Raw genomic sequence first — 27,375 nt, forward strand, 5'->3', positions numbered from 1 at the left:
GGGTACAGTGACAGCCGTCAACCATCACGATCACATCACACAAAGAAGAATTAACCCCGGAAGGAAACACTTTTGGGGGGTCACGCACGTTTTTCTCCCACGCTCTCTCTCTCCCTCCTCAGCAGCCAGATAGCATGGAGCAGATGTGTGTTGTGTGAACACCATCGGTGTGTTTTAGTATTCTTTATTAACGTGTTGTTAAAGCAGCATATGGACAGCATGGGGGAGATCACCGCATCAGAGACGGAGAAGGCTCGTGCCAGAGTGACGGACGCGCGAGGCGTGCTGCAGCAGAACCGAGTCTTTCTAGACTTCTTCTGGGACATCGCCAAGCCCGAGCAGGAGGTCCGTCTGAAGGCGATACAAGACCTCATCGATTACCTGAAGAACAGTGACAAGGTACTACTTTGGTTTATTCTTCGTGGTAACCTCTCAAGGAGACAATGTCCCCATAACTCTGATAGTGCGGGTCCATTTGGTTCCATTTTGTTCACTCTCAGAGTAGACCTTAATCTTTGGAAACTGTTAAAGTATTCAAACAAATCAATCAAAAACAGCTGTGTAAGTAAGGGTCCTTTGAACTATCTGAAGAACAGTGACAAGGACTGGTATAGCCCCAGTATGTTCAGGACTGGTACAAGTTTACAACGTTTTATGTTACCTCAAAGTCCTGCATAACTCTGAGAGTGAAGTTGTGAACACTGGTTCCATAATAACATCTAATAAATTCCACACACACTCACTCACTCTAGAAGTTAGTAGTTACAGACCTGTTTGTTTGATTCTTGATTGAAGTATGTATTAACAGATTGTAGAATTGCAGTACATTTCAAGCACAACTCAATACAAAACGATACTATAAGTATAAAGCATTACACTTGTTCACCATGTTCAATTAATCAACGTAACTGTTCATGTGACATAAGTGTAACTGCAACGGTCCATTTGGTTCCATTTCATTTGGTTTAATTTTGTTCACTCCTACATCAGAGTTACAGGCTTGGCAAGAACAGTGACAAGGTACTGAAACTGAAGACCAGTCTTTCTCAGGTCAAGGACCCTTAAATGTATTGGGCAGTAGACATCTGAAATGTTTATTGTGACCACCCCCCCCCCCCCCCCCCCCTGAGCTAGTATTACACATTTCTTTCATGATTTTTCAGAATGTTTACAAAAAAATTAGCAGATCTTAGCTCGCAATGTGTTGTGAGTGAAATCTACTGTTCTCAAATAGGCATTGTTTTAAATGGATTTGGCTACTACTTTCACTATACTATATATATGCTACTGCTAGTCACTGTTTCCACACGTCTAAAACTATGCCCAAACCTAGCCTCGGTCCCAGGCTTACTTATCTGTGAAAAGAAAAGCCTGGTCACAACGTAAGGCAGTGAAGCTATCGGCGGATGTATCCTCCGGAACATCGGTCATACCGGATACGATATTTTCCCGACCAATCGCAACACTTGTTTCATTCGCGGAGAATGTAAACTGATTTGTAAAGCATCAACGTCATTTCCTTGGGCGATACTTCTGCTAAAATCCCGCAACTTCTGATGATAGTCTTCTCAGCGTAGGTCTTGCCCAGGGTGGCCTAAACCTAACTCTAACCTGTAAAACAAGCGCCCCCTCAGCGACCATCGACTCCCAGGCTCTGCAAAAAAGACTCTCCAACTGGAGGTGTGGTTTTGACTTTTGAGGACAACTGTACACAACAGAAACCAATGATTATATATTTCAAGGGCGAGAGACCACAATAAACATCCTAATCATTCTTCCTTCACACTGGGAGAAAAATAGCATCTGAAAGTGTGATGGTGCATTTTTACACACGAGTACTGAGAGGCAGGGCGTCTATACCTAGTGCTGCACAATTTATCGACAAAAGATTGCAATCTAGATCTAGACCTATGAGATCTCAAGACAATTTCTAAATTTGAGCAAGAATTGTGCAGAATTGGTAGGCAGGCAGAGAGGTTTAAGTCAAGCACTTTGATGTTGTCTGTTTAAAGCCACAGTATGTAGTTTGCCCCTGCTGCCACATTTTGATTGTAGTAGTAATGTTCAGCAACTAAAGACAATACCTATTTTCATGAGTTCGTGTGAGATTCGTGCACTAACTATACAGTATATTACCCCATTTTGACAACTACTTTGCTGTAGATCTGTTTTAGTTGCAGGTTGTCAGTTCATATAAAATTATTCTAAACTTTTTCCCAAAGTAGTTGTTTCAATGCGTCAGCATTGATTTTTCTCTCCAAAAATATCTACCGTTATAGGATTAAGTATAAACTATAAATGAATAGCTGTTCGGCACCGGTAATAAACTAAAGAGACTAGTATAGACACTTTGTGTCAGACGGTTCATCACCTTGCCTGGATGACTGTTGTTCACCCCCCGTACTATAGACACTTTGTGTCAGACGGTTCATCACCGTGCCTGGATGACTGTTGTTCACCCCCCGTACTATAGACACTTTGTGTCAGACGGTTCATCACCTTGCCTGGATGACTGTTGTTCACCCCCCGTAGTATAGACACTTTGTGTCAGACGGTTCATCACCGTGCCTGGATGACTGTTGTTCACCCCCCGTACTATAGACACTTTGTGTCAGACGGTTCATCACCTTGCCTGGATGACTGTTGTTCACCCCCCGTAGTATAGACACTTTGTGTCAGACGGTTCATCACCTTGCCTGGATGACTGTTGTTCACCCCCCGAAGTCCTATTAGCTGTGAGAGGAACAACAACATCCTCTTTATTTATGATCAGATTTATTTCATCATCTGATTACGTGTTGTTGTAAAACTGTGAAGAACAAGGGCATGGCCTCACTGTCTTTATACAGTACCAGCATCCCATTTGTTTCATCATCTGATGTGTTGTAATTAAATTGCATTTCCCTTTTCATTTACTAATGGGTCCTCTCCTCTATTTCCATAAACTCCCTCAACACCAGTGGTTCTCAACATGGGGGAAGGAATACCCCAAAAAGTAGTCATTGTTTCCACCAGGCCGAAGTCATGGGGAGAGAGTATGTTTTGCAGTGCGTCTGTCCGTTCCTTCCGTCTGTTACCAGCTAATCTCCGGCACAGTTGGCCCGATCCATGCCAAACTTTGCACACTACCTAGATGCCAACAATGAATGAACCTCTGCCCCAAATTCTCCAGAACGGCTTGTTGTAGCGCCACCAGGAGGCAAACTTTTGTAAAACTTTTTTGCAGGTACTCAAATCATCCAATTGCCATCAAAGGCATACGAACCAATGGCACCCTTTTCACATTGGCCTATTATAGCGCCACCAGGAGGCCACAACCTGTGCCCTGAGGGGCACTTTTTCTAGTTTTCTAACAATTACCGGTACTCACCCTGTGAAGCCTTGAATACATATTTTGTTGCATTCCTGAGCCAATCAATTTATTAAGTATTTACCAGTAAGACGCGCAAACCAGTATTTACCAGTAAGACGCGGGAAGCGAACGCAGCTGAGACCCTGCAGATCATGTCTGTCTGTCTGTCTGTCTGTCTGTCTGTGTGTCTGTCCCGCTGTTACTGTATATGTGGACCTGGCCCCTTTTGTGCCCATATATGGAGCTGAGTGGACCTGGCCCCTTTTGTGCCCATATATGGAGCTGAGTGATTGCTGATGCAACACACTCCATATTTGGATAGCGGGACAGACAGACAGACAGACACACACACAGACAGACATGATCTGCTAGGTCTCATTGCGAATGCAGTGATTGCGAATGCAGTGATTGCGAATGCAGTGAGCACTTACTATGAGACCTAGCAGATCATGTCTGTCTGTGTGTCTGTGTGTCTGTCCTGCTATACGTCCAAATATGGAGTGTGTTGCATCAATCACAAACAAACACAAATCACTCAGCGCCATATATGGGCACAAAAGGGGCCAGGTCCACATATACAGTAACAGCGGGACAGACAGACAGACAGACAGACAGACAGACAGACGTGATCTGCAGGGTCTCAGCTGCGTTCGCTTCCCACGTTTGCGCGTCTTACTTACTTGTAGTAAGTGCTCACTGCGTTCGCAATTAACCCATTTAGACCTGTTGCAACCTATAAATTGTTATACATTTCAATCCGAGAGCTAGCTCTGTGTCTCATTAGTTGTTGCTAGGGATGTCCCAATACACTTCTTTCCTTTCCATTCCCGATACCAACGCAAAAGCAAACTCCGATATGACCAAATATGGGCCGATCCGATACTTTACCGATACAGTATCGGGACATCTCTAGTTGTTGCTATACATTAAAAAAAAAAACATTTTTTCAGAAAGGTTTTCAGAAAACATAGGTTAAAATGGTAAATAGTGCTTTTATATAGCGCCTTTATCCAAGGTGTTTTACATCAAATGGGGGTCTGTGGTCCAATGCCTGTTATACTGGGCATCCTTGAAATGAAAAAGCAGAGAATCACTGGCCTTGACTGTTTTAAATGACTCCACTGCACTGAGAACAAACTGACGGCAACATAATAACCTTGGGTGGAAAAACAACAACAACAACATGAATAATGGGTTTCTTTTCTGTGTCCTGCAGTCAGATGAGCTGGACTACACCTTGAAGAGGTTGGTGGATGGTCTGGCACACAGCAGAGAGGTCGCCCGTCCTGGCTTCAGTCTGGCTCTTGGACAGGTTAGTTGATGTTCCATTGTTGATGAGATCTTATGCCTAATGTATGTGATCTCTTACAACGGTGTCGTGTGCCGAAAATAGCTCATCTATAAGCTCACAACTGAGTGAGCTTATAGATCTGCAATTTTTGGCAAGTATAAATCAGGCTTTAATCCTCTTATCACCAACAACTTTGTCTGAACTTCAAACCAAAATGTTCTGTTTGCTTCCTTAGCTGCTGAGCACATCTGAGGATATATCTCTCCAGGCTGTCTTTGATAGGATCAAAGAGACACACAATTTACAGTTAGCGAAAAAGGTAAAAAAAAAAAAAAAACACGAATTATTTGTCTTAAGGGCCTTTTGCCACATCTTTGTATAACTTGGGTCTGACCTTGAGTGTAACGACTTTTTTATGATTTCAGAAACTAATCAGAAATGCTGCGTTCGGGAACTTCTTTGGTGTTCTTGCACTGTCACAGTCCACACGTCTCCCCAAGGTAAAAAGCCACTCTGTTTCTAATCATTGGTATTCATGGTCTAATGATTACCGTATGTAATAGTGTGTGTGTGTGTGTGTGTGTGTGTGTGTGTGTGTGTGTGTGTGTGTGTGTGTCTCTCTCTCTCAGGAGCCACAGGTTGTGTTGGGGTGTGTCCAGTTGTTGCAGAGTCTGTCACAGTACAGAGAACATCTTAAGGACTTGCCCGGAAAGACCATGGTGGACATCTTGTCTGAGGTGATTTGATGAAATCTTCACTTAGATTGCTGAGTCCAGTCTGGTGTTTAAATGGAGCTGCTGTTGCAACCACTGTTTTGAAACAAACCATACTAACAGAATAGTGACTGTAGGGCAATATGGACAAAAATAAATAAATCAACAGCAATATCAAATTGTGGTCATTTATTTTATTTTATTTATATATAAAGAAAATATGTTAAAAAAATTGCAGAACATCAAGCTCAAAACGATATCTGGTCTCATATCATGATATCAATATAATATCGTTATATATTGCTCGGGTGCAGGTCTTTTTTCCGACAGCATATTGATCCGAAACCTCAATCCTAACCTAACCCTAACCGCAAGCACGGGAGCAGCGCATGTCGGACCATCGCTTTTTCGCATCGCAGCGAATGTCCTCCCGCTGCGGAGCGGACCGTTGCCCTGTCGGCTAGAATGCTGCCGGAAAAAAGGCCGCCTCCCATATTGCTCAGCCCCAAGTCTAACTGCTAGGCTAGACCGTGGTGTCAAACTGTCAAGGAAAGATCTCAATGTGGTAAGAGAATTCTATATCGGTCCTAAAGCGTGTGTGTGTGTGTGTGTGTGTGTGTGTGTGTCTCTCTCTCTCTCTCTCTCTCTCTCAGACACCAGAGGAGGTGTTTGATGAGGTGCTACTGGGGGCTCTGCAGTCGGACCTGTCCTCAGCCTTCAGCACACCAGAGCAGCTGCAGCTCCTCCTGGTGGCCATGGAGCGCTTCCCTCAGTCCCTCAAACCCAAGAAGCTCAAGAAGCTGCTGGGAACGTCCACCATCGTCACTGAGGACAACATCCCCAAGTGAGAATAATCATAGACATAGAAAGGTAGACGGCTCTGGGGTGGATTCTCTCAACAGAGGGCAAGCTTCTGTGTTGGTACTTCACAAAAGCTTCCGCTTGTGTCACAGCGCATATGTTTGGGTCTGAAGTCCCGGAAAAGATGCGCTGTGATTGACCTGTAGTCACTTGAGTGGCAGCGTGGCGTAGCATGGCTTCCGGTGCACTTGTAAATTGTTCCGCCTTCCCGCCGACACACATGGCGAACTGCAGCGGCCAATGAGGCATCTATTTTTCTTTTATATCTATGAGAATAATAGCCAGATGGTCGCTGTCTGGCAGAAACATTGTATACCTGTAGATAGGTAGAGAGGTTAATAGAAACAACATGATCTGAAAAGAAGGAAAAAAAAAACACAATGAAGAAGTATGAAGGTTAATTAAACAACACTGGTGTGTATAGATCTACCACCACCACCTTTATTTATCCCTGTGTGGGGAAATGTAACAGCAAAGGCAATGAGAGTGAAATGTAGGATACGTACAGGACAGTACAAGTAAAGAGGAAATAACTTGGCCCTGGCCATCTGTACTTGGTCTGACAGACTGACTGGCTTAGCATAATGTACATTGTATCAATATGTGTGTCTGTAGTGTATATATTTGCACAAGGCAATAGAATTGAACAAAAACAAATCTCAAATCAGTGTGAATACAGTGTTACTTCTGCAATGAAAACGGTGTAAATCTTTTCAGAATATTTTGATTTAGTCTTACTCGTAGTCCTATTTGGTCTTCTGATAAACCTTAGTCTTTTAGTCTATTAGTCTTAGTCAACCAAATTAACACTGAATGAAAATGAATAAAACTAGAAAGTAAAATGTGAAATGATGCAACAGTTTATCCATTCTCTGAGTTGTGCTGAGCCCGGGCTCCGATGCCCCCCCTGGTGTCGTTCTGACATCAGGGCGGTCTGGCTGCCCGGCCCTCGGAACCGACCCAGTGTTCTACTGGGCCGGCTGTCCAACCGGGCATGCTGGGATCTGTACCCTAACGGTGAGCTTCAACCAAGACTTGAAATGCTGATTCTGATCACATGCTTCTGTCAGGATAAATAAATAAAATTAGATTTACATCAAGCCGAAACCTGAAACCGAAACGTAACAGGTTCCAATTTATATCGATGTTCATTCACTACTGTAACTAAATGTGACCATTGACCGTGGCCATGTTGAAGTTCTTTTAGAATGTATTAACTACATGTAAGCTGCTCTGTCTTGGGTCTGTCTTTGTCTTTTCACAAAATGGAAAAGAAAGAAAAAATTCTGTGTTCTAATGGATCAAGTCAAGTGTAGTTATAAATTACTCACAACTAAGCTCATGTTTATACTTTTCATTAGTTATTTATTTAAAAATGTGTAAAAGCTAAAATAGCTAATTTACAATTTAGGCATTTAGCATTAATCCAGAGATATTTACAGTAAGCGATCTACATGTTGTGAGCTTGCCTTGTAGATCATATATTTTTTCTATTTTTGTGTGGCACTGTAGTTAGTGTAGTATGACAAAGTAGGGCATTCATTTATAGAAAAAAAGGTTTCTGCCCAACACCAAAAATATACACTCACACACCGCTTAATGTTAATGTTTGCGTGCAGTGTCAAGAACCAAAAATAGCCGAGTTGTGAGCTTGTAGATCAGCCATTTAATGTTATTAAATATCCATACTTTATTCGATCATTTTTTTTTAAAATAATGGATTAAAGCTATTGGCTCAATTAAGTGTTGGCATCCCTAAACTCCTGCACCCTGTGGTGTCCTCTCCTGCAGGCTCACAGAGGTGCTGAAGATGGCAGCGCGCTCTGTGAAGAATGACCCACAGCTTCCAGGCGTGGCCCTGGACCTGCTGAAGATGTCCCTGAAGGAAGACACCTTTCAGCTCTTCTGGACCAAAGCCATCGTTGAGAGCATGTTCCCCGCAACCGCTCCCAAGAACAAGTTTGAGGAGCAGTCGTCACCCACGCAGTACGTTGTTACGAAGGAAATGCTTTAAACCAGTGGTTTTTTCATAACAAGGTCCATAATTCATTTCAGCCACTGATTCGATTTAGCCTCTGAGACCCAAGACATAGAATATGAATTTGTTGTAATACGAATTTGTACACAATTCCATGCTGTATTGATGTTGGTACCATAGGAGCGATAACAAATGTTGATCAAAACAACAATTCTTTTACATTCTCTAATTGTGAGGACTTCTTGAAAATGAATTAATGCAGATGTTTAACATTATTTTAACGCATAAAATGAAGCCAAATGTACCCACAAGCGCCCATTGGTTTCATTTGACATTCTGTGATTATTTGCCATAATCATATTTAAAAATATATCTTTTTCGGCCAAATACTATGAGACTGAACGTTGGGGGGTGCATCAGCTAGGTCGGGGGGGGGGGGGGTGCACGGCCAAAAAGGTTTGGGCACCACTGCTCTAAACCAATTTAGGCCTGAGGCCAATTCCGCAAAGGCCTTCTAAATCAGTGGTTCTCAAGCCTTTTTAAGTCAAGGACCCCTAAATTGATATGTATATGGGTTAAGTCAAGGACCCCTAAATTGATATGTATATGGGTTAACATAAAAAAACAGTTTCTATCACACAAAGATTTGGGCTGTTGTAACTGAGGGCCCCCTAGAGGTCCTGTACCCCCCTGTTGAAGACCCTGCCGCTCTGGATGTTGACCGAGGCTCGTTTGCCTGCATTTCTCCAGGTTCCTAAGCTTCCGTCTGCTGGGAGCCGCCCTGCCCCTGCTGTCTCTGTCCCAGCTGAAAAATGTCCTCAATGGGGAGGTGATGAAGCGCTATGGGGAGCACGTGGTCTCGGCTCAGGTTTGTGGAAACAAAACAATGTTAGCGGGGGGAGAATGTGCTTCAAATGTGCAAGCTTAGGAATTGATAGTGTTTTAATTTGAGTAGTTTATTATAGTTATCAGACAGTCATTTCTTTGTACTATCAGTTGATTTATCCCACGATTTTGCAACACATTTTTTCACCCAGTGTCAATTATCTAATGTAATCCTGGGCGCTACACTTCCTCTGCCAACCTGGGGAGGGCAGCCCACTGACCTCATGCTTCCTTTTTTGGAGGCAGCTTGGAGTCCAAGCTGCTGTTTTTCACCTGACGTAGCGTGTGGAAGGAACACATTATTCCAACCAGTTCCTTTCCCCTCCATCAGGCGCCCCGGCTGGCCAGGGGGAGGTAGTTTAGAGACCAGGATTACTGCATGTTTTTTGTGAAGGTACCTACCCTAGGGGAGAACATGCAAACTCCACACTAATCCACAGCTAATCTCCGGCACCTCTAACCCGGTCGATGCCAAATTTTGCACACACACTCCCTGGATGCCAACGATGAACCACTGCCCCAAGATTTCCAGAGCGGCCTGTTGTAGCGCCACCAGGAGGCCGACTTTTGAAAAACACATTTTTTATATTACTCCTCCAGATTCTGTCCAAAAATCCCGCAAATCGTTACACACTATCTCTATAGTCATGTGTTCAAGATGGATCTGTCCGATATTTCATATTCCATCCTAATTGGCTTTCAAAGTTTGCAGGATTGGCCCTTTTGAAACAAAAAGCATCAAATCATGAACACGGCGTGCAATTTACGTGAAATCTTTCACAGACTCTCCTACTAGGCTGAGGAATATATCCCACCCTTTCCACATTGGTCTGTTATAGCACCACCAACAGGTGGATTTTTGAAAAACACTTTTTTGGAACAAAATGCTTCACATCATCCAATTGCCATCATAGCGCCACCAGGAGGCCACAACCTGACCTGGCCTGGTGGAGACCTGTGCCCACCAGGCACTGGGGCACTTTTTCTAGTTATATCTGATTCTCCCATTGCCCCCCCCCCCCCCCCCCAGAAACCCAAACGCGTCAAGCTGGCTCCAGAGATGGAGACCTACGTGGCAGATTTCCTTCGAGGCTGCGAGGACCCCGACAGGCAGCTGGCGGTGATGGTGGGCTTCTCCACCCTCACCAACGAGGGCTACCCGGTGGTGCCGTCGGCATGGCGGGTGGCGCAGCACCTCCGGCCCGCGGTGCTGCAGCGCTACGTGGACTGGCTGAAGGCCATGTTCCTCAACCCCCAGCTGGAGATGTGCCTGGACTTCAGCACCCGCAGGCAGATGGACAACCCGCAGGCAGAAGGACAACAGAAGGACAGGTAGTGTCAGTCAGTGGTTCTCAAACAAATAGACCAAATACCCCTATCTTATTTTTCTTTTGTGCCATACATGGCACAAAAGTTGAATAACTTTGAGCTTCTGTCTCGTTTTAGCTTTTAGCATTGGCTATTCAACAATAGCAGATATACTGATTTTAGAAGACATTTGTAGAATGGGTCTTAATGGGTTAAAGGTCTAATACTTAAGAGTTTATTTGAATTTCATATGCAAATGTCTGTATTTAGTTAGTGGCAGTTAATAATACCTGGCACTGCCTTGCCTGTAGACATAAGGTTGTACCTTTGCACATATGGTGTTTGATGTTGCTTGCCATATGGTGCCGCTGCACAGTCAAATCTCTGAGTGTGTAAAAAAAAGAGCTTTAAGGGCCCAGATGGACCCTTAACAGTTCTGAGAGTGCGAAAACATTTTTCCTGTGCAGTTTCTTAAAATAGTTTTGAATTGGAAATGAGTTTCTGTTGTTTTGGATCATTAGTGACTGACTCTCTGGCACACTTAGTAAGTTAGGATGTACACACTACAGAACTACACTACAGAAGGATAACTGTACCAGAGAAAACGCTCTTCGCTCCAGGCGGCTTTTGTCACGCTACACATTCGCTCGTCTGGATTCCCCCCCCCAGCCCGCTCCTCCCTCACTCAGCGCTCGACTTAATTTGCACACCGATCACTCCGCAATCATGCTGCGCAGCCGTTTAAGCCCAAACCACGGCAATGATCTGAGATGCAACAAAACCGTTTTAGCGCTTGTCGCAGCGGGCTGATATGCCCTAATGCATGCCGCTGAGCCACGGCCCAGGCCACTTCTCACTTTTTTAAAGCGTTCGCTTTCGCAGATGGGTGGGCATTGTTATGTTTATGTGGATGGTCAATCAATCAATTGTTTCACCTTGGATCAATGGAACCAACCTCGTTCATTCATTGTTTTTATTGTTTAATTTAATATTAATGTTATATTACAATCTTAGAGTTTTGCCAGTTATTTGGCAAAACACTGACCCATGGGTTGGTTATCACTGTGCTCTTACCCAGTAAAGGTTTATCTCATCTTCTGACTGTTGCTCGTTCTCTCTTCTCTCAGGAAAGAGGGTTGCGTGTTTCGTCTGAGGAAGTGGATCGTTGCTCGGCTCACTTCCATTGAGAACCAGCAGGTGAAGAGAGAAGAGGGCCTGGTGATGGACGTGGCGAGGTCAGACCCACTTCTTGTTTAGTTCTGTGAACTTCTGTCAAGCACTTGTTTTCCTTCGCCCCAAAGAAATGACAGTGACGTGGTGTTGTTGTGGTTCCAGGTTTGTGTTCTTCCATGCATTCTTCACTGCCAAGAAGGCCACTCCAGACATCCCAGAGACCGAAGGAAAGCTCTCTATGCCACTGGATGACAGGACTAGAGCCATTATAGTCAGTTCCTTCTTTGGGTAAGAGCTCTTTAACTAATTTTTGGTTACATATTTGTAAATAATTATTTGCCTTGTTGTTTTCAACACTTCTGAAACTACTTTGACCCTGTTCGGACTGGCAGCCCAATTTTGATTTCCTAGCCAGATTGGAGTCAGATATGGTTGTATTTAGTCTGAACAAGAACAAGGCTAAGGAGTGATTCAAATCTGATTTGTGAAAAACCATATAGTTCTTTTTGTCGTTCAGACTGCATAAAACGGGACTCCAATCTGGATAGGCCTTTCTACCCATGTCATTTTCTTTTTAGTGATTTTCAACAGGACAAACAAACATACATAAATAAGCCTTATACAAGTATATTGCTTCAGACTACATCTAAGACGGGACAAAATACTAAACCAGGGACGGGTACAAGGAATATAACAGAGCATTAAGATTTAAGAGGTATCATGAGGGTTGTCACTCACTCGTAAGTAGCGAAATGTTGGTGCAGCAAGACTGCAACAATAGCACTGCAATAAGTGCAATATACACAAGATAGTAGTTTAGTGAAATGAAAAGAATAAGAAAAATAAGTTGGGATGAAAAGATAGAAATGAGGCTAAAATAAAAATGTACAATGCACAAAAAAAGTCTGAGGCTTCGCAGCCAAATCCCTATCAATTTGGGGATCCAATTGACATGAAGAAATTTGAGAACCACTTTTCTACTGCAGCATGCCTAACAGCACATGCATCACATGCCTAATGGCTTTCCAACTGTCCCACCCTCTACTCCAGGCTGCTACAGCACATGCATCACCTGCCAGTGCTGGGGGACTCCACCGAGGTTGCAGCCCTCAACCAGAAGCGCGTCCAGGGCGTGACGGCTGACGGAACACTGTGGGTCTACTGCCTGGTGCAGTATGCCCAGGTCCTGCTCAACCAGCCAAAATATGTCCAGAGTGCTCAGCCCTTCAGCCCTGAGCAAAGACAAGCCTGGGACGGGTAAGAGGAAAAACAATAGACAATGGGGTGCCTGGTGGCTCAGCCAGAGAACATATGCTCATGTAGAGCACAATGACCCAGGTTCAAATCCTGTCTGGTCTCGCATGTCTATCGCTCTCTCTCTCTCGGCACTTGGTTGCCTGTCTCTCTATGCTGAAATAAAGAGTAAAAATGGCAAAAATAAGTCTTAAAAAGTAACCGTATTGAAATGATGCTGGCTAAGGAAGTGAACTCTCTCCAATTGCAGTTGAAGAGAAATGGAACAAGCTATCCAGCATTAAGAAACATTTACCATTAAGATCACTTGACATTGTGCCCACTCTTATACTGTACATCAAATTAGCTTATAGTGTTCATTATCTTTTTCAGTCCCATTTAGGGATAGGACCGCAATCATGCAGCAATCCATTCCATAGACAGTTTGATACCTGTCATAAGGCTGGGTGATTTGACTTTAAATCAATAACCTTTTAATGAACAATTACAAAAAAGCAAAAATATAGTATCAATATAAACTAGAAAATCTACAAGCGCACAGTATGTCACATTGCATCAATACACATTATGATCTTGTAGATCTGCTATTTTGTAAGCAATGCAATGATGTATAACACACTAAACACAGGTTTATGTGGTTAATCAGACCGACTAATGGATTTAGTCATTTCACAAAACGGCTGGTCGATGAATTGATTAACCTACATGAGCTAGATTAAATCCATTATTGGTTCTAAATATCCGGTTTTGGTAATATTTTCAGTTAATTGCCCAGCCCTAACCTCTCAGTTTGTTTCCTGTCCGCTGTTTCAGCATGCTGGAGTCAGTGACCGCTCTGATGAAGAAAGCCAAGAAAACCAATGCACCAGAAACCAATGCTTTCCAGCAGCTGTTCCTGTTGGTTGGCATCCATCTCTTTAAGGTATCACTAGCATTTCTTTATTACTGTGCCTGCCACAGAAAAATAACACACCGGACCTCCATAGCCCTGGAGAGAAACACATTAGAGATTCAATTCTATCTACATTTTACAGACCTTGTTGACTGGGACTCGTTCCAAGTGCTTCTTTTCAGTGTAGTGCATGTGTGCGCGGCTGCGCGCGCACGCAGCTGTGCACATTGCTTAAACCCTAGCTGGAGCCACTAAAACTGCAATGAAAACATTTTTAAATATGTTGGCCAGTAAAATAGGCTTCCATAAATCCTCAATAAAACTGTGTGTGTGTGTGTGTGTGTGTGTGTGTGTGTGTGTGTGTGTGTGTGTGTGTGTGGCTGTTAAGGCCCCAGAGGAGCTGGTGGACATAATGCAGGACCTCCAGAACTGCATGAAGGATGCCCAAGAGTCCAAGAAGAAAAAGAAACCAGGTAATGTTGCTGTTCCTGTTTGTATCGATGCTATCCTAATATCTTAATATCTATCCTAATGCATTGCTGAAAAGAACAGGATTTCAACTTAACAACGGGGTGCAATGTTAGCTTGAAAATCTGTTCTACTTACTTAAATCATGTCTTTGTTAAGGTTAAAGTAGATCAAGAAACAAAAATATGTTGAGGTAAAAACCTAATGCTTACAGTACGTGTTTATATAATGGATGCTTCATTTGTTCTATATTCAACAAAACTATGATAGCATAATTATAAACATAATACATATAATACATAATGTAATTGGGGAATGTATATAGCTACCTCTGTTTTTAATGTAGTTATTGTGTGGTTTATTGTAGGATAAACATAAGCTGTACAATATAATAAAAGTATAATTCATGCAGGCGAAGTTAAAAACTCCCATGGGGCTTGTAAAAACATCTGTCACCTGAAAGCAAGCAACGGCGACAGAGGAAAACCAAACAAGCTGACAAAACTGGAAGACAGAATCCCAATGATAACAGAACTCAACGTTTAATGAAACGGAGAAGCCATAGCTGAATGGGTAGAGAGGCCATCTGGGAGTCAGAAGGTCCCTGGGTCGCCCCCCGACTAGGGCTGTCACCATTTCAAATTTAAGTTGCCGATTCATTTAGCCTGTCGTACGATGGTGTGTCACAGTCCAAAAATAGCCAATCTACAAGCTCACTACATCTCCTATTTTCACCAAATGCTCGCCCCTGGAATCAGGACGCCGGGTTTCATGTGGGTCCCGTGTAAGGGTGAGTGTGCCGTGAGAGGGAATGAATGAAGTATAAATCGGGTTTACTCTCCCCCTACAGCAAAAGATGAGGATGAACCCCACTGGGTGGAGGTGGTGGTGGATATCCTGCTGTCCCTCCTGTCCCAGCCCAGCCGCCACATACGACAGGTCTGCAAGACGGTCTTCTCTTCCATCTGTCCCCACGTCACTGCCAGGGCGCTCACTGCCATCCTGGACGTAAGTGGCTGCTCAGTCTTAATGTAGCGCGCCACCCTACGAGCTTGTAGGTCTGCTATGCGGCACAAATCTTTGAATATATATTCTTTCAGAGCGAACGTTTTTGAGTGGTGCAACCACTCCAAGGAACAGCAATGTCCGTGTTCACCTATGTGACTATGTCCGTGTTAACCTATGTGACTATGTCCGTGTTAACCTATGAGCACCAGTATGAGTACCAGTAGGGGCGCTGTTGTGCCAGAAACAGAGAGAGAGATATAGTGCTGCACTGTTGCCTGCTAATGAGAGAGAGAGAGAGAGAGAATGAGAGCGAGGGGCGGGGGGGGGGGGAGAGGGGAGTTGCACCACTCAGTTCACACAGGTGTGATTTTTTTTTTTAATTTAACGTCAGTCCTAAATGGGTTAAAACATGGCTGTTGCAGTGTGGGGGTTGTTACCATTGTGCTCACGGTCCTCTAAAAGCAGCCTCTGGATCAGGGCCTACTTGTGTTGAGAGCATCTCCAAAGTGTGGACCACCCACCAACAGACCACTTAAAAAGCCTGCTGTGTTAAGTGGTCTAGTGGTTGGGCCGCCTGCAATTTCAGAGAATATTTATCTGTATCACAATGAAAACAACATTTTAAAGACAAAAATTACCATGACATTATACACATATAGTATGTATGTATGTATGTGAAACACTACTGTTTTGACAATTATTTGGGGGCCCACTTGCAATATTCTAACCTTCCACACAGTGTGGGAATGGCTGCTCCAAAGCTCAGCTGTGGTTGTGTTGTTGTGTTGGTCCTGGACCCATATAAACAGCTGTGGTGGTTGTGTTGTTGTGTAGGTCCTGGACCCAGATAAACAGCTGTGGTGGTTGTGTTGTTGTGTAGGTCCTGGACCCAGATAAAGACGCGGACGACAGTGCTGTGGTGGTTACAGACGACATGAAGACCGCCAGTAAAAAGCCACAGGAGTTCGATGAAGACGAGGACATGGAGGTGTGTAGTCTTGTTTGGAATGGACATAACGCTGACTTTGTATGATACTTTATGAGACAGAAATGCAAAGTTGCAAACGAATAGTTTCCGTTGAGGTCTGTGTATTCAATTCATAGACATTCAAAGACATATTATGTAATGCTATATCCTAGACATCATCTATTAGCAATAAACACTAATGGCAAAAATATATATGTACAGTAAACCGTTGGGGGTTTATTGTACACAATGTGTACAACTGTACTGTACACATTGTGCCAAGGACATTTAAAATGTGTTTGTTCATCAAACTCATCTCTACTAGGACTGCAGCTATCGATTATTTTCTTAGCGATTAGATAAGATGAGATGTTTATTGTCCCCGTTTAAAAAAACAAAATGTGTGCACAGCCAGCTTGAGAGACTGGGAGACCTGTGTTATTGAACAAACACAGAAACATCAGAATATCGAACACTTATCTTAAAGAAATATATATTGCTCGTGTACCACCTTTTAATACATTGCACTGGCTAATTCCAGGAGGAAGAGTCTGGGGAGTCTGATGATGATGACGATGATGAAGATGATGATGAAGATGATAATGAGCTAATGGAGGATCAGGAGCAAGGCGACGTAGATCCAAACTTCCGCCTGGAGGTGATGAAGGTCTTCCATCAGCAGAATACCATGGTGGGTTTCTAGTGGATGCTGTATTTTCTTTTAGAGCAGGGGTTGTTAATATGTCCCTACACGGACAAATGTGTCTGTGGTAAAAGACTTGGCCTCGGCCGTGGCAAGCTTTAGATTTTCTGTTTTGCACACGATGATAATGTTCTTATTTTGATCATAATAGCCAATTACTGAATGTCAAGTCTCTAGGTTTTCTTCAGAATAATAGTATGACAGAGAATTACTATGACACTATGGCATATTATGAGTCCACTAATGATGTATAATAATAGTAATTATAGTGGGACTCCATTTGTACACCAACAGACCCTTTATGGTCATTCGGGGCCATTCAGGGCTATGTCTTTGTGTTTCTGGTAATATTATCATATCTCATTTGTATGTCTGTGGCAAAAATGTAATTTTGACAAATGTCCACCACAAGCCAACATGACCCCCTGGCTTAAAGGCTTTAATTGTCTCCTTTAAGCAGAAATGTGTTTTATTAGGTGTATGAAGTGAGTATGTTATAACATCAGTCACACTACCTCCCACACGTAGCCTATAGAGGAAGATGGCAGTGATGATGACGACGAGGAGATGGATGATGAATCCATGATGAAGCTGGATAAGAGCCTTGCGATGCTCTTCTCTGAGCAGAAGAAAAAGACGGAGGCCAAGAAGGATGAGAAGAAACGACTGCACAAAGATAAGATGCTGGTCCGAGACTTCAAGATCAAGGTAGAAAATACACGTTTATGCTTAATCACATGAAACCTAGTGTCCCAGTTCCCTATTTCATAATAGTCAAACTGGGAGAACATAAGGGGTTTAAAGGGCTGGTATGTGTGCTAATACTTTTATAATTGCTTTATAGAGTTATGAAAAATACAGTAGTCTATTACAATGCGCTAGATAGACCCCTGGGAGATTGATTGCTGAAGTGCAGCACCACGCCTAGTGCACAACTTGGCGCACTAGGGATGGCTAACCGTTATCCGTTAAGACATTGGTAACCGATAAACACCAACGGCTAATGGTGAACCGATAAAAAAAAGAGAAGAAGAAGCAGGTCGGCAGTGGCTTATTGTCAGTATCGGCCGGTAACAGGCAGGAGTCTGTCCCCGCCACAATGCGTTAGACCCTGGGAGGTGGATTGCTGAGCGTCACACCTACCATCAGCTCCCAGTACTTGAAACCCCAGTATCTTTCCACACCCAAGCCACGCTACTCATACGCTGAGTTGATGGTGCTCGGGATCAAACCCATGAACTTGTGGTCCAAAGGCGAGAGCTCTACCGACTGAGCTACCTATCTTCCATGAGCTGGAGGACCCCATCCTCCCTCAGAACTAGGGAAAAGGTTTGTCCATAGCCTTGAAGCGCTCTGACAGTATTTAAAAAAAGAAAAGCACCAGTGAAAACGAGCTCAAACTGCGTTCTGGTCTTTAAACAGTGACGTACTGTACAGAAGTTGTGAACGTAGCTGTCGCGATTGTGAACAGAGCAGCAGCAGTCCAAAAAGGTGGTGGTGTTCCCCTTTAAACTTAAAGCTGTCTTGTTTACTCAAAGAATTCTTGCAAACTTTTCTTCTCTTAACTCCTCATGAGGCCGCTCACTGTTGTTGACCTGACTTGTTGTAGGTGTTGGATCTCTTGGAGGTGTTTCTGGACAAGCAGGACCGCAGCCCTCTGGTCCTGGACATGGTGGAGCCCCTCCTCACCATCATCGAGAGGGGCATGAGCTCTGACAGTGACCAGCAGGAGCAGGATTTCCTACGCAAGGCTGCAGACATCTTCAAGTAAGCTCCGCCCCCAAAACGTCTTTGCATTGTTTCTGAAATGCTGTCGTTTATTTATTATTTCAGGATTGTTTCCAGACAAATGTATATCAAGTTCGAGTATATATCAAGGTCTTAATGGGTTAAATTCTATAAAATAGACGCTGTTTGCCATCAGAATCAATTGGTAGACACAGGAAACAGGAACACAATGATAGTCATGGCGCTATTGTTGTGTGTGTGTGTGTGTGTGTGTGTGTGTGTGTGTGTGTGTGTGCACTCCCTAGGAACCAGCTATGCAGGTCTAAGTCTTACTGTAAGACAGTTGGAGACCGAGCAGGGGAGCTCCATGACCTGATAGAGAAACTGATGAACAAAGCCAAGAAGCAGGCAGACTCCTCAGTCTCCTACTACTTCTTCAGGTTGGACCTTTTTTATCACATGACTAGAATAAATAGAGACACGCTGTATTCATCAAGAGTACTTGGAAGCACAATTTGTGGGAAGGGGCACATCCAGACATGGAACAATCTGCACAGGCCTGCAATCTTAAATGAGATTGAGGCATCTCATCCGTTACTTTGTAACATTGGATTTTTATGCTAATCAAGTCTTTATGCTGTCACTGGTTTTGAGCTGACAATGCTGTCTTTGTTTTGCTGCAGTGCATCTCTGTACCTTGTCAAAGTACTGAGAAGTGCATCCGAGACCAAAAAGGAGAAGACATCAGACACACCTGCTGAGGATGTACGTCTCACTTTATGCCTTTTCTAAAGATTTCCTCCATTTTATCCCAAGGTTTGATAATAGGCCCATTTTGCCGCCCGTCCGAATGGAGATTGCACGTAGCGGATTGGATGTTGTCAGAAAAAGTGTCAGGGAGTTATTGTGCATATAGTGTGTAGATTAAAGGAATTAAAAGTGTCAGGGAGTTATTGTGCATATGTAGTGTGTAGATTAAAGGAATTTGGAATAAGAACAAGTGCTTAAAGTGTGACCCACGCCAGGGCAGCAGAGGCTTCTAGCTTGGGTTGTAGATCTATTTTTGTAGACAAATCTTTGCTTATTATCACATTCACAGAAGGGTGCGTGTATTTTGTTAGATATACCAACTGAATAGGCATGCTATGGTTCATGTGGTTAACCGATTGGGTTTGCTGCTTTTTCACCGCCATAATAAGAATTCCATAAATGTCACAGTCTACTCTGAGCCCCAAAGCGTTGGAAGGAAATGGTTCCCTAGCGTGTAACTAATCACTCTGTTCTATGTCTAGTTGCTCTCCACGGGGAGCTTGGATGTGGACCGGGTTGTAGGCATCTTTAAAGACGCCCTGTGCGCCTTTATGACAAAGAGGAAATGTCCATTAACTGCACAGATGTTCGTCGACATCCTGAATAAATTCCCTGTAAGTACAATTATGACTTTTTGTTTTTATTTATTTATTTTTGGCTTTCGCCTTTATTTTATATATATTTTTTATGGAGGGACAGACAGTAGGCTGACAGGAAATGGGGAGAGAGATGTGGGGGAGAGACATGCAGTAAAGGCCGTCGAGATCGGGAGTCGAACCCGTGGCACACTGTCAGACTGGATTACACTTCTACAATTATGACGTTTAATCTCCTTTCAGAACGCTACCTTTGATCTAAATAACTTCAGTGGTAACCGACTAGAGAAACAAGCTTTGTGTAATGTCTGGCAAATGCATTAGCATATCTTGTGTGAAGTTGATTGTGAACATTTTTATTTGATTTATTCCAGGATCTTTTTATCAAACTGTTGGACACAGCAGTGGAAAACATTACATCAGGAGTCAGAGAACACCAACAGGTAAGAAATGGCATAATACTTCCAATATAGAAATCCTTGAGCAAATAATCGCATAAGGTCATATTGACATATTGGTCATTTTTGCCCAGCTTTGCCCAACATTGAAGACAAAAGTGTGTAAACATTGAAGACAAAAGTGTGTAAACATTGAAGACAAAAATAAGGTCGCTAATTGTGATTGGCCGGAATGAGATTATGTATGATGATAAGAGCTCCCCTCACTTCACACGGGTGTGATTTTCTTTTTTTTTTTTAATTTTCAAATTTTACAGTCAATCATTAATAGCATTTTATAGTGTCATCCATCTTTTAAGATATCACATCGATGTATATTGTATATGGTTCTATTACATCTCAAAGTATTCCAGTATTAATCATAATTTATCACAGTGCAATTTTATAAATCCTCTCTAGGCTATTGAACCCTACTTGAATTGAATACACTAGTACAGCCAGTTTGAGTTGACACTATAATTTTGTGTCAACAATGACTTGGGTTCATGCCATATTCACACGCTGGCCATCTTGCCATTAGGTTCTTTTCACGGTGGGCGTCTGTATCTCGAGGGAGGGCAATACAAGCTTCTGTGACGCATACGGAAGCTGTTCGGTAGGCCAATCGGAGGCAATGTAAACATTTGTTTTCTCATGCCAATAAAGCTCCTTTGAATCTAACTGATAAGTTACAGAAAAGACGCGCTGTGATTGGCCAGTAGTCACTTGAGTGGCAGCGTACCTTGGCGCACTTCCGCCCTCCTGTGCGATACAGGTCGCTCCAATGAACTGCAGCGGCCAATGAGACATCTAGGTTTTTATATCTACTAGCCCTTACCCGTTGTGAGATACCCCCCCCCCCCGGCCCTTGTGGCATTCGCATTTTTAATTCAATAATAAATTCATTATTAATTTATAATTTGTTAAATTGGAAAAAGGGTTTCGTTAAGACCTCCATTATTATTGTGGGCAATGCCTGTGTGAAAAGTGGGAGTGATTGGTGCAGGCGGTGAGGAGCTACAGCGGTCACAGGCAGGCAGGCAGACAGACAGAGAATGGACGGACAGACATTGTCAGAATTATAGTATGATGATGATGAAAGTAATATGATGACTTCTTCAATGCAAAATGCCACCATGTGAATATGGTCTATTTACTCTGATCTCGCACTTGTACACAAAGTCGCTCTGGATAAGAGTATGCTAAATGTCTGTGTGTGTGTGTGTGTGTGTGTGTGTGCGTGTGCATGTGTGCGTGTGTGTACACACCAGGGCCAGGCATGTGTGTTGGTGCTGCGCTCGATGCAGAGCAGAGAGGTGCAGCTGCTGTTAGCAGGGGCTCCGTGGACTGAGCTCTATTGTAAGACTACAGGCCAGCTGGCCCAGGTAGGTTATTACAAGTTATGGAATCATTATCTTTAGAAATATTATGAACTGTAGTGAGTCTGTGAGTCCCTCTATTTAAATAGAATTGTATTCATTTTTAATGTAAATTACTATTATTATTATTACGATTGCTCCATCTTATATCTTATGAACATAAGTGATATTATTTTGCTAGACCTACGGATGCTTCATGATTTGATACACACCTAAGGAGAGGGAGGGGAGGATGCGACTTCAGTAAAGTTAAAGTTGCAAGAAGACACTCTTTGTCTCCACCAGGCCGAAGGCCTGGGGAGAGATTATGTTTTGCACTCCGTCCGTGTGTGTGAGTGTGTGCGTGTGTCCGTCCTTCCAACCTTCCGTCCGTTACCAGCTAATCTCGGGCACCGTTGGCCCGATCCATGCCAAACTTTGCACACACACTCCCTGGATGCTAACAACGAACCTCTGCCCCAAATATTCCTCAACGGCCTGTTATAGCGCCACCATGAGGCCGATTTAGGTAAAACACATTTCTGTAGATTAATTCGTACACATTTTATCCATACATCACACAATTCGGTATACACTATCTCCATAGTCATGTGATCAACACGGATCTGCACCATTTTCCATCCTGATTGGCTAAGATTGGCTTCCAAAGCATGATTGGTCCGTTGATTGGTCTGTTTCGAACAAAATGCCACAAATCGCAAACGTGCAATTTCCGTGAAATTATACACGCCCATTTCCACTAGGCCGCGGACGACATGCCACTCATTTTGTTCCAAATCAGCTTCACGGTGGCGCTATAACAGGGCAATTCCTGTTTTTACTTATAACTGCATCGATCTGTATACAACTTATGTATGCAGACTCCCTAGAGGCCATGGAAAAACATTTTCCCTGCCTTCCAAAGTTTTCAGGAGTGGCCCGTTTTGTACAAAATGCTGCACATGTCCTGCTCATCCAGAATTCTATCCTCAGAGATGCTATGAGTGATCTGGCTCCGCATTTCCTTTGAATTGTTGGAAAAAAAAACCCACACAAAAACATGTTTTTATTACTCCTAAACATTTTGCCAAACATCACACACACTCCTATATCCTCCTGGTGGAGACCTGTGCCCAGAAGCGCACTTTTTCTAGTTAATCTTGTTAACGCTTGCAATGCATGTTCACGTTCATCAAAAAATATCTTTCAACTGCAAATTGGTTTTGGCAATACATTTTTGAATATTATGTGAATGTTCGATTTACAACGCAAGCCTATGGATCGAAGTTACAACAGGCATCGGGTAGATGTCAACATTGAAGCAAAGAACGTTGATCTGGAGGATTATCATTTGTTAAAGACAAAAAGTCTGCAATTGTACTCTATTACATAGACTGCATCGGCTCCTAAAAAGAAGCCGTCATAGCCTCAGCATGCATCAGCAATGTAAGGTGTGTGGATAGCTTGTAGATGTATTCGTTTTGTTAAGAAAGCAACACTGTTGCTTTCTTAACAAGTGAGTATAAATTAAGCTTAACATTACAATAAACATAATTATTTGGTATATGGTAAATGGTGCATTTATATAGTGCCTTTATCCAAAGCACTTTACATACAGTAGCTTTTGCATTACATTCACACACACAAATGGGTGTTCAACATCTTTCTCAAGGACACCTCGACAATAACTGGGGAAGCCCGGGATGGAACTAGGAACCTTGGGTTCCCATCCAGCCACCATTGATGAAAATTGTTAAATGGTGTACCCACTTCTCAGAGTTTTGAAAAGGTGGAGCAGAGTGTTCAGAGCAAGGTGGAGCGAGAAAAGATGGAGAAATCCCTGGAGCTCTGTAAATTCCTGATAAAACGCATCCACCAAGAGGTAATTTCAAGTTTCATGCAGTGTTTATGTTAAGTTCCTTTTCATTGCAACGCAGTCAGCCTCATGAAGTCTGCTTCAGTAGTGTACAAGAACAATACATATATTTGTGACATAATAATACATATATTGTAACCCTGATATCTCGGTCGCGACGGTCGGTAAGAAACCACTTAACTCCAAAATGTTCATTTTTCAGGAAATTAAGAAAACCTTATATTTTAAAAACACAGCAATACTGCCTCATCAAAGTTGGTGTTGTGACTTTATATATTGTCAATTACTTCCATTAGAAGGGGAGAGGTGGTGGAGTTAGCTGTTTTAGCAGACAGTTTGAGGATCCAATGGAATTAAGAGGTTTTGTCCCAAGTGCTTTTTACTACGTTTCATTGGTTCAATATTTTCGAAACAACACAGACGTAAGGGTGTTCAATAGCACTGATTTATGCAAAACAAAATGGAGTTAGGTGTTTTCCTCCCAACAGCAACAATATATCCGTGTTTGTGATCCAAGGTTTGTAATGAAACATCTCGGAATCGAAAGTTGCCGTTCCTTTCCACAAGGTATGATGGATATGGTGTTACTGTGGCTGCTGTCTTGTTTAGAGTCAATGTTCTTTTCTCATGGCCTGTACAGAAGTTATCAGTGGACTTGGAGCCTCTGAAGAAGGCACTACAGCCCTTGACTAAAGCCCCCGATTTCAATAAAAGTGGTCGCCTGGCAGACACGTACTGGGCCATCATGACACATTTTGGAGCCATGTGAGTTTTCACCATGTGCTGACCAGCTTTGCCAGACAGCTCTATTACCTAGACATTACTGACACTTAAGTATTGTTAGTAACTAAGCATGCACTCAAAATCTTCAATGTTTTTAATTTGAAGTGTGAAAAATATTGAGAATTTACAAGTTGTGTTGCCATGTTTTGACAGTAAGCCTAAAATGGCAAGGACAAAGAAGACGGAGGGAACAGAGGAAGCAGGCCAAGAGGACGACGGGAAGAAGAAGAAAGGTTTCTTGCCCGAAACTAAAAAGCGGAAGAATCGTAAGAAGAAGGTGAAGGTCACAGAAGGTGCACAAAATGTCTCCTTCCCCAAGGACGGACCAGAGGGAGACCAGCAAGGACAGGCGAGAAAGAAAAACAAAAAGAAGCGGCCAGGGGACGGACAGGCACTTTCCCAGCCCAGCCCAGCCAAGAAGGCCAAGTCACAGCAGGTCAGCACACAGGCCAAGACACCACCCACACCCACAGGCAAACCAGCCCAGAAGGCCAAGTCACAGCAGGGCAGCACACAGGCCAAGACACCACCCACACCCACAGGCAAACCAGCCAAGAAGAAGCACAAGAAACCTGTGGGAGGGCATGAGTAAACTGGACAGGCTGCTACTGTTTAGAACTTTCAATATCGTTGCTGTTGGGCTGAAACCTTGTATCGTTTTTATTTTTATTTTGTTTTATTTTGTCTTAAATGTACGGAGCCCTGGAGTGTCCATTGTGAGAAAAAAACTTATCTGGACTGGTCGAGATATTATATTGTCTGGTCGAGATATTATCTCGAACTGGATAGGCCGTGGTGAGAAAAATGATCTCAACCGGTCGAGATATTGGGTCGATATATTACCTTGACCGGTCGAGATATTATCTTGAGCGGTCGAGATAAATTATTTTTCTCACCATGGCCACACCAGGGCTCCGTATAAATGACCTACTTCATAGCAAATATAGTGACATTGGCCGATCTAAGTAGAAGTACAAAAGTCAAAAGAATTTCCAAGTGAGGAAAGGCTTGAGGTTAGGCAAGAAGAGCCTAGGCCCTAGGATAAAGAAGGGGAGAGTATGGTGGAGGTTGGAGCTGTTCAGGCAGAGCCAGATGGTACCATACAACAGATGGATGATATTAGCACGCTGGAAATACAAAAGTCAAAATAAAATGCAAATGAGGAAAGGCTTAATGTTAGGCTAGAAGAGGGAGAAGGGTTAGGTATGGTAGAGCTTTTTCCCTCCACTATTTTTGACAAGAGCAACCATAATGTACACTAAATAGGCCTAACTACATTGCATCCATTGGAACGCTTATCTTTCTTTTTATAATTTTTTAATTTCCTGAAAGGATTCTGAACATGGGTTTCTGCCCGACAGTGACAATAAGGAAAGATTATTCCATGTATTTCCAAGCCCCTTAACTCTCGATGCCAATTGTTTCCTTGTCTTTATTTTTTATTGTGTGGTTAGGTTATTATTTACATTTACTGTAAACCACTTGCCTCTGTGAATCCGGCGCCTGTGTTGTTTTTAAACCGGGTTGTGGAGGCGGAATGAACTAGTGTGCAGCTTTCTGGACTGCCTTTGCTTGAATCTTTGGACATCCTGCTGGTATAATTTTCTGTGGCTCAAACCCTATTATCCATTTAGACGGTTGGACTGATGTGTAGGTGGCGCCTTCCTGTCCAGGAAGGATAAAGTGTACACTTCTTGGCAGCAACCAATATTTGTGGTTTCAGAGGAATAAACATTACTCTGGTTTTATACCTTGGTCTGATGTACGATGTGCTCCCGTTTCTTACTCCACCATAAAGCTTTCTGACTTTCCAATATGGTTGATTGAATACTTTATTATATATTATAGTAAGACTTTAAGGCTAAAAGGATAACAAAAGTCCTTTTCAATTACTCAACAGCATAAAAAATCACACTAATACATGGCACCAACAATTACAAACACTACAAAAGGGAAAATTAAATTTATCCCATAGTGGAGGAAAATATAAAATGGAATGTACAAGCTCAATGCATTGCAACACAGATTTGCTATTTTAGTTGTTGAAACTTCTCACCTGACATACCCAAAATAGTTCAATTACTGTACATTATACTATAGGATGTATGCCATAAAGAGAGTACATAGTATTACCACAGTGTACTGTATGTAGTCTACTCTAGATCAGTGGTTGGTTCTGAACCTTTTCAGGCTGTGAATGTGAATGCTAAAATCACATTTGAACTGGTGACCCCCCCCCACCCTGAGTCAAGCACTTGGAATTGTGGGAGTTGAGGCATTGCATTTAGTTTGACTCAACACCGACAAATGTGAAAATAGCCTATAGCTCACACCGCCTCACAAGTCAATTATAGTCGACAATTTGGGGAAATAATAATCACACCCGTGTGAAGTGAGGGATGATGCACAATGATGTATCATCGTCATCTCATTCCGGCCAATCAGAATTTGCGTCTTCAATGTTTGCGTTTACACAAACACTCAAAGCTGGCCATTCATTGTCAACAATGGCATTTAATGTTTGTGTTAGGACGAAGTTTGTGTTTACACAAACCCTCAAAGTTGGACATAGGAGGGAAATATAATCATGTGGGGACCCTCTCTGTGGGTCCCAACCCACAGGTTGAGAACCACTATTCTAGATGAAGTGATGTTAACTTCATGCATCCCCAATATGTCTCCATGTATCAACACAGCAGCGTGCCGCTGCAACCTCTCACAGTAATTACACAACCCTATATGCGATAATGTGTCTAATATGAAAACTATGTTTACGTCTGTTTATGTTTCAGTGAAGGGGGTGTGTGTGTGTGTGTGTGTGTGTGTGTGTGTGTGTGTGTGTGTGTGTGTGTGTGTGTGTGTGTAGGGGACAGGGGAGGAGCAGCAGCCATGCTTAGGGTTGTATATGTGGCTCTCGGCTCATCCCAATCTCCA

General features: G+C 43.0%; 1 protein-coding gene across 1 annotated transcript; it reads left to right on the plus strand.

The window, feature by feature from the left end:
- The first annotated feature begins 85 nt into the window (after window positions 1-85).
- Window positions 86-26,257, plus strand: mybbp1a (MYB binding protein (P160) 1a). The gene is made up of 27 exons (XM_080780268.1): window positions 86-399; window positions 4,569-4,664; window positions 4,879-4,962; window positions 5,069-5,143; window positions 5,273-5,380; window positions 6,010-6,200; window positions 8,009-8,203; window positions 8,946-9,063; window positions 10,111-10,412; window positions 11,516-11,623; window positions 11,724-11,849; window positions 12,612-12,818; window positions 13,629-13,737; window positions 14,096-14,180; window positions 15,026-15,183; window positions 16,064-16,171; window positions 16,692-16,841; window positions 17,382-17,561; window positions 18,463-18,620; window positions 18,887-19,021; window positions 19,265-19,346; window positions 19,874-20,005; window positions 20,362-20,430; window positions 21,696-21,809; window positions 23,560-23,664; window positions 24,299-24,423; window positions 24,595-26,257. Exons 1-27 carry the CDS (start codon window positions 211-213, stop codon window positions 25,031-25,033), a joined length of 3,948 nt encoding a protein of 1,315 aa, XP_080636394.1. The 5' UTR covers window positions 86-210; the 3' UTR covers window positions 25,034-26,257.
- The last annotated feature ends 1,118 nt before the right edge of the window (window positions 26,258-27,375 follow it).

Source organism: Protomyctophum bolini (genome assembly GCF_963924005.1).
Source record: "Protomyctophum bolini genome assembly, chromosome: 13".
NCBI classification, from domain to species: domain Eukaryota; kingdom Metazoa; phylum Chordata; class Actinopteri; order Myctophiformes; family Myctophidae; genus Protomyctophum; species Protomyctophum bolini.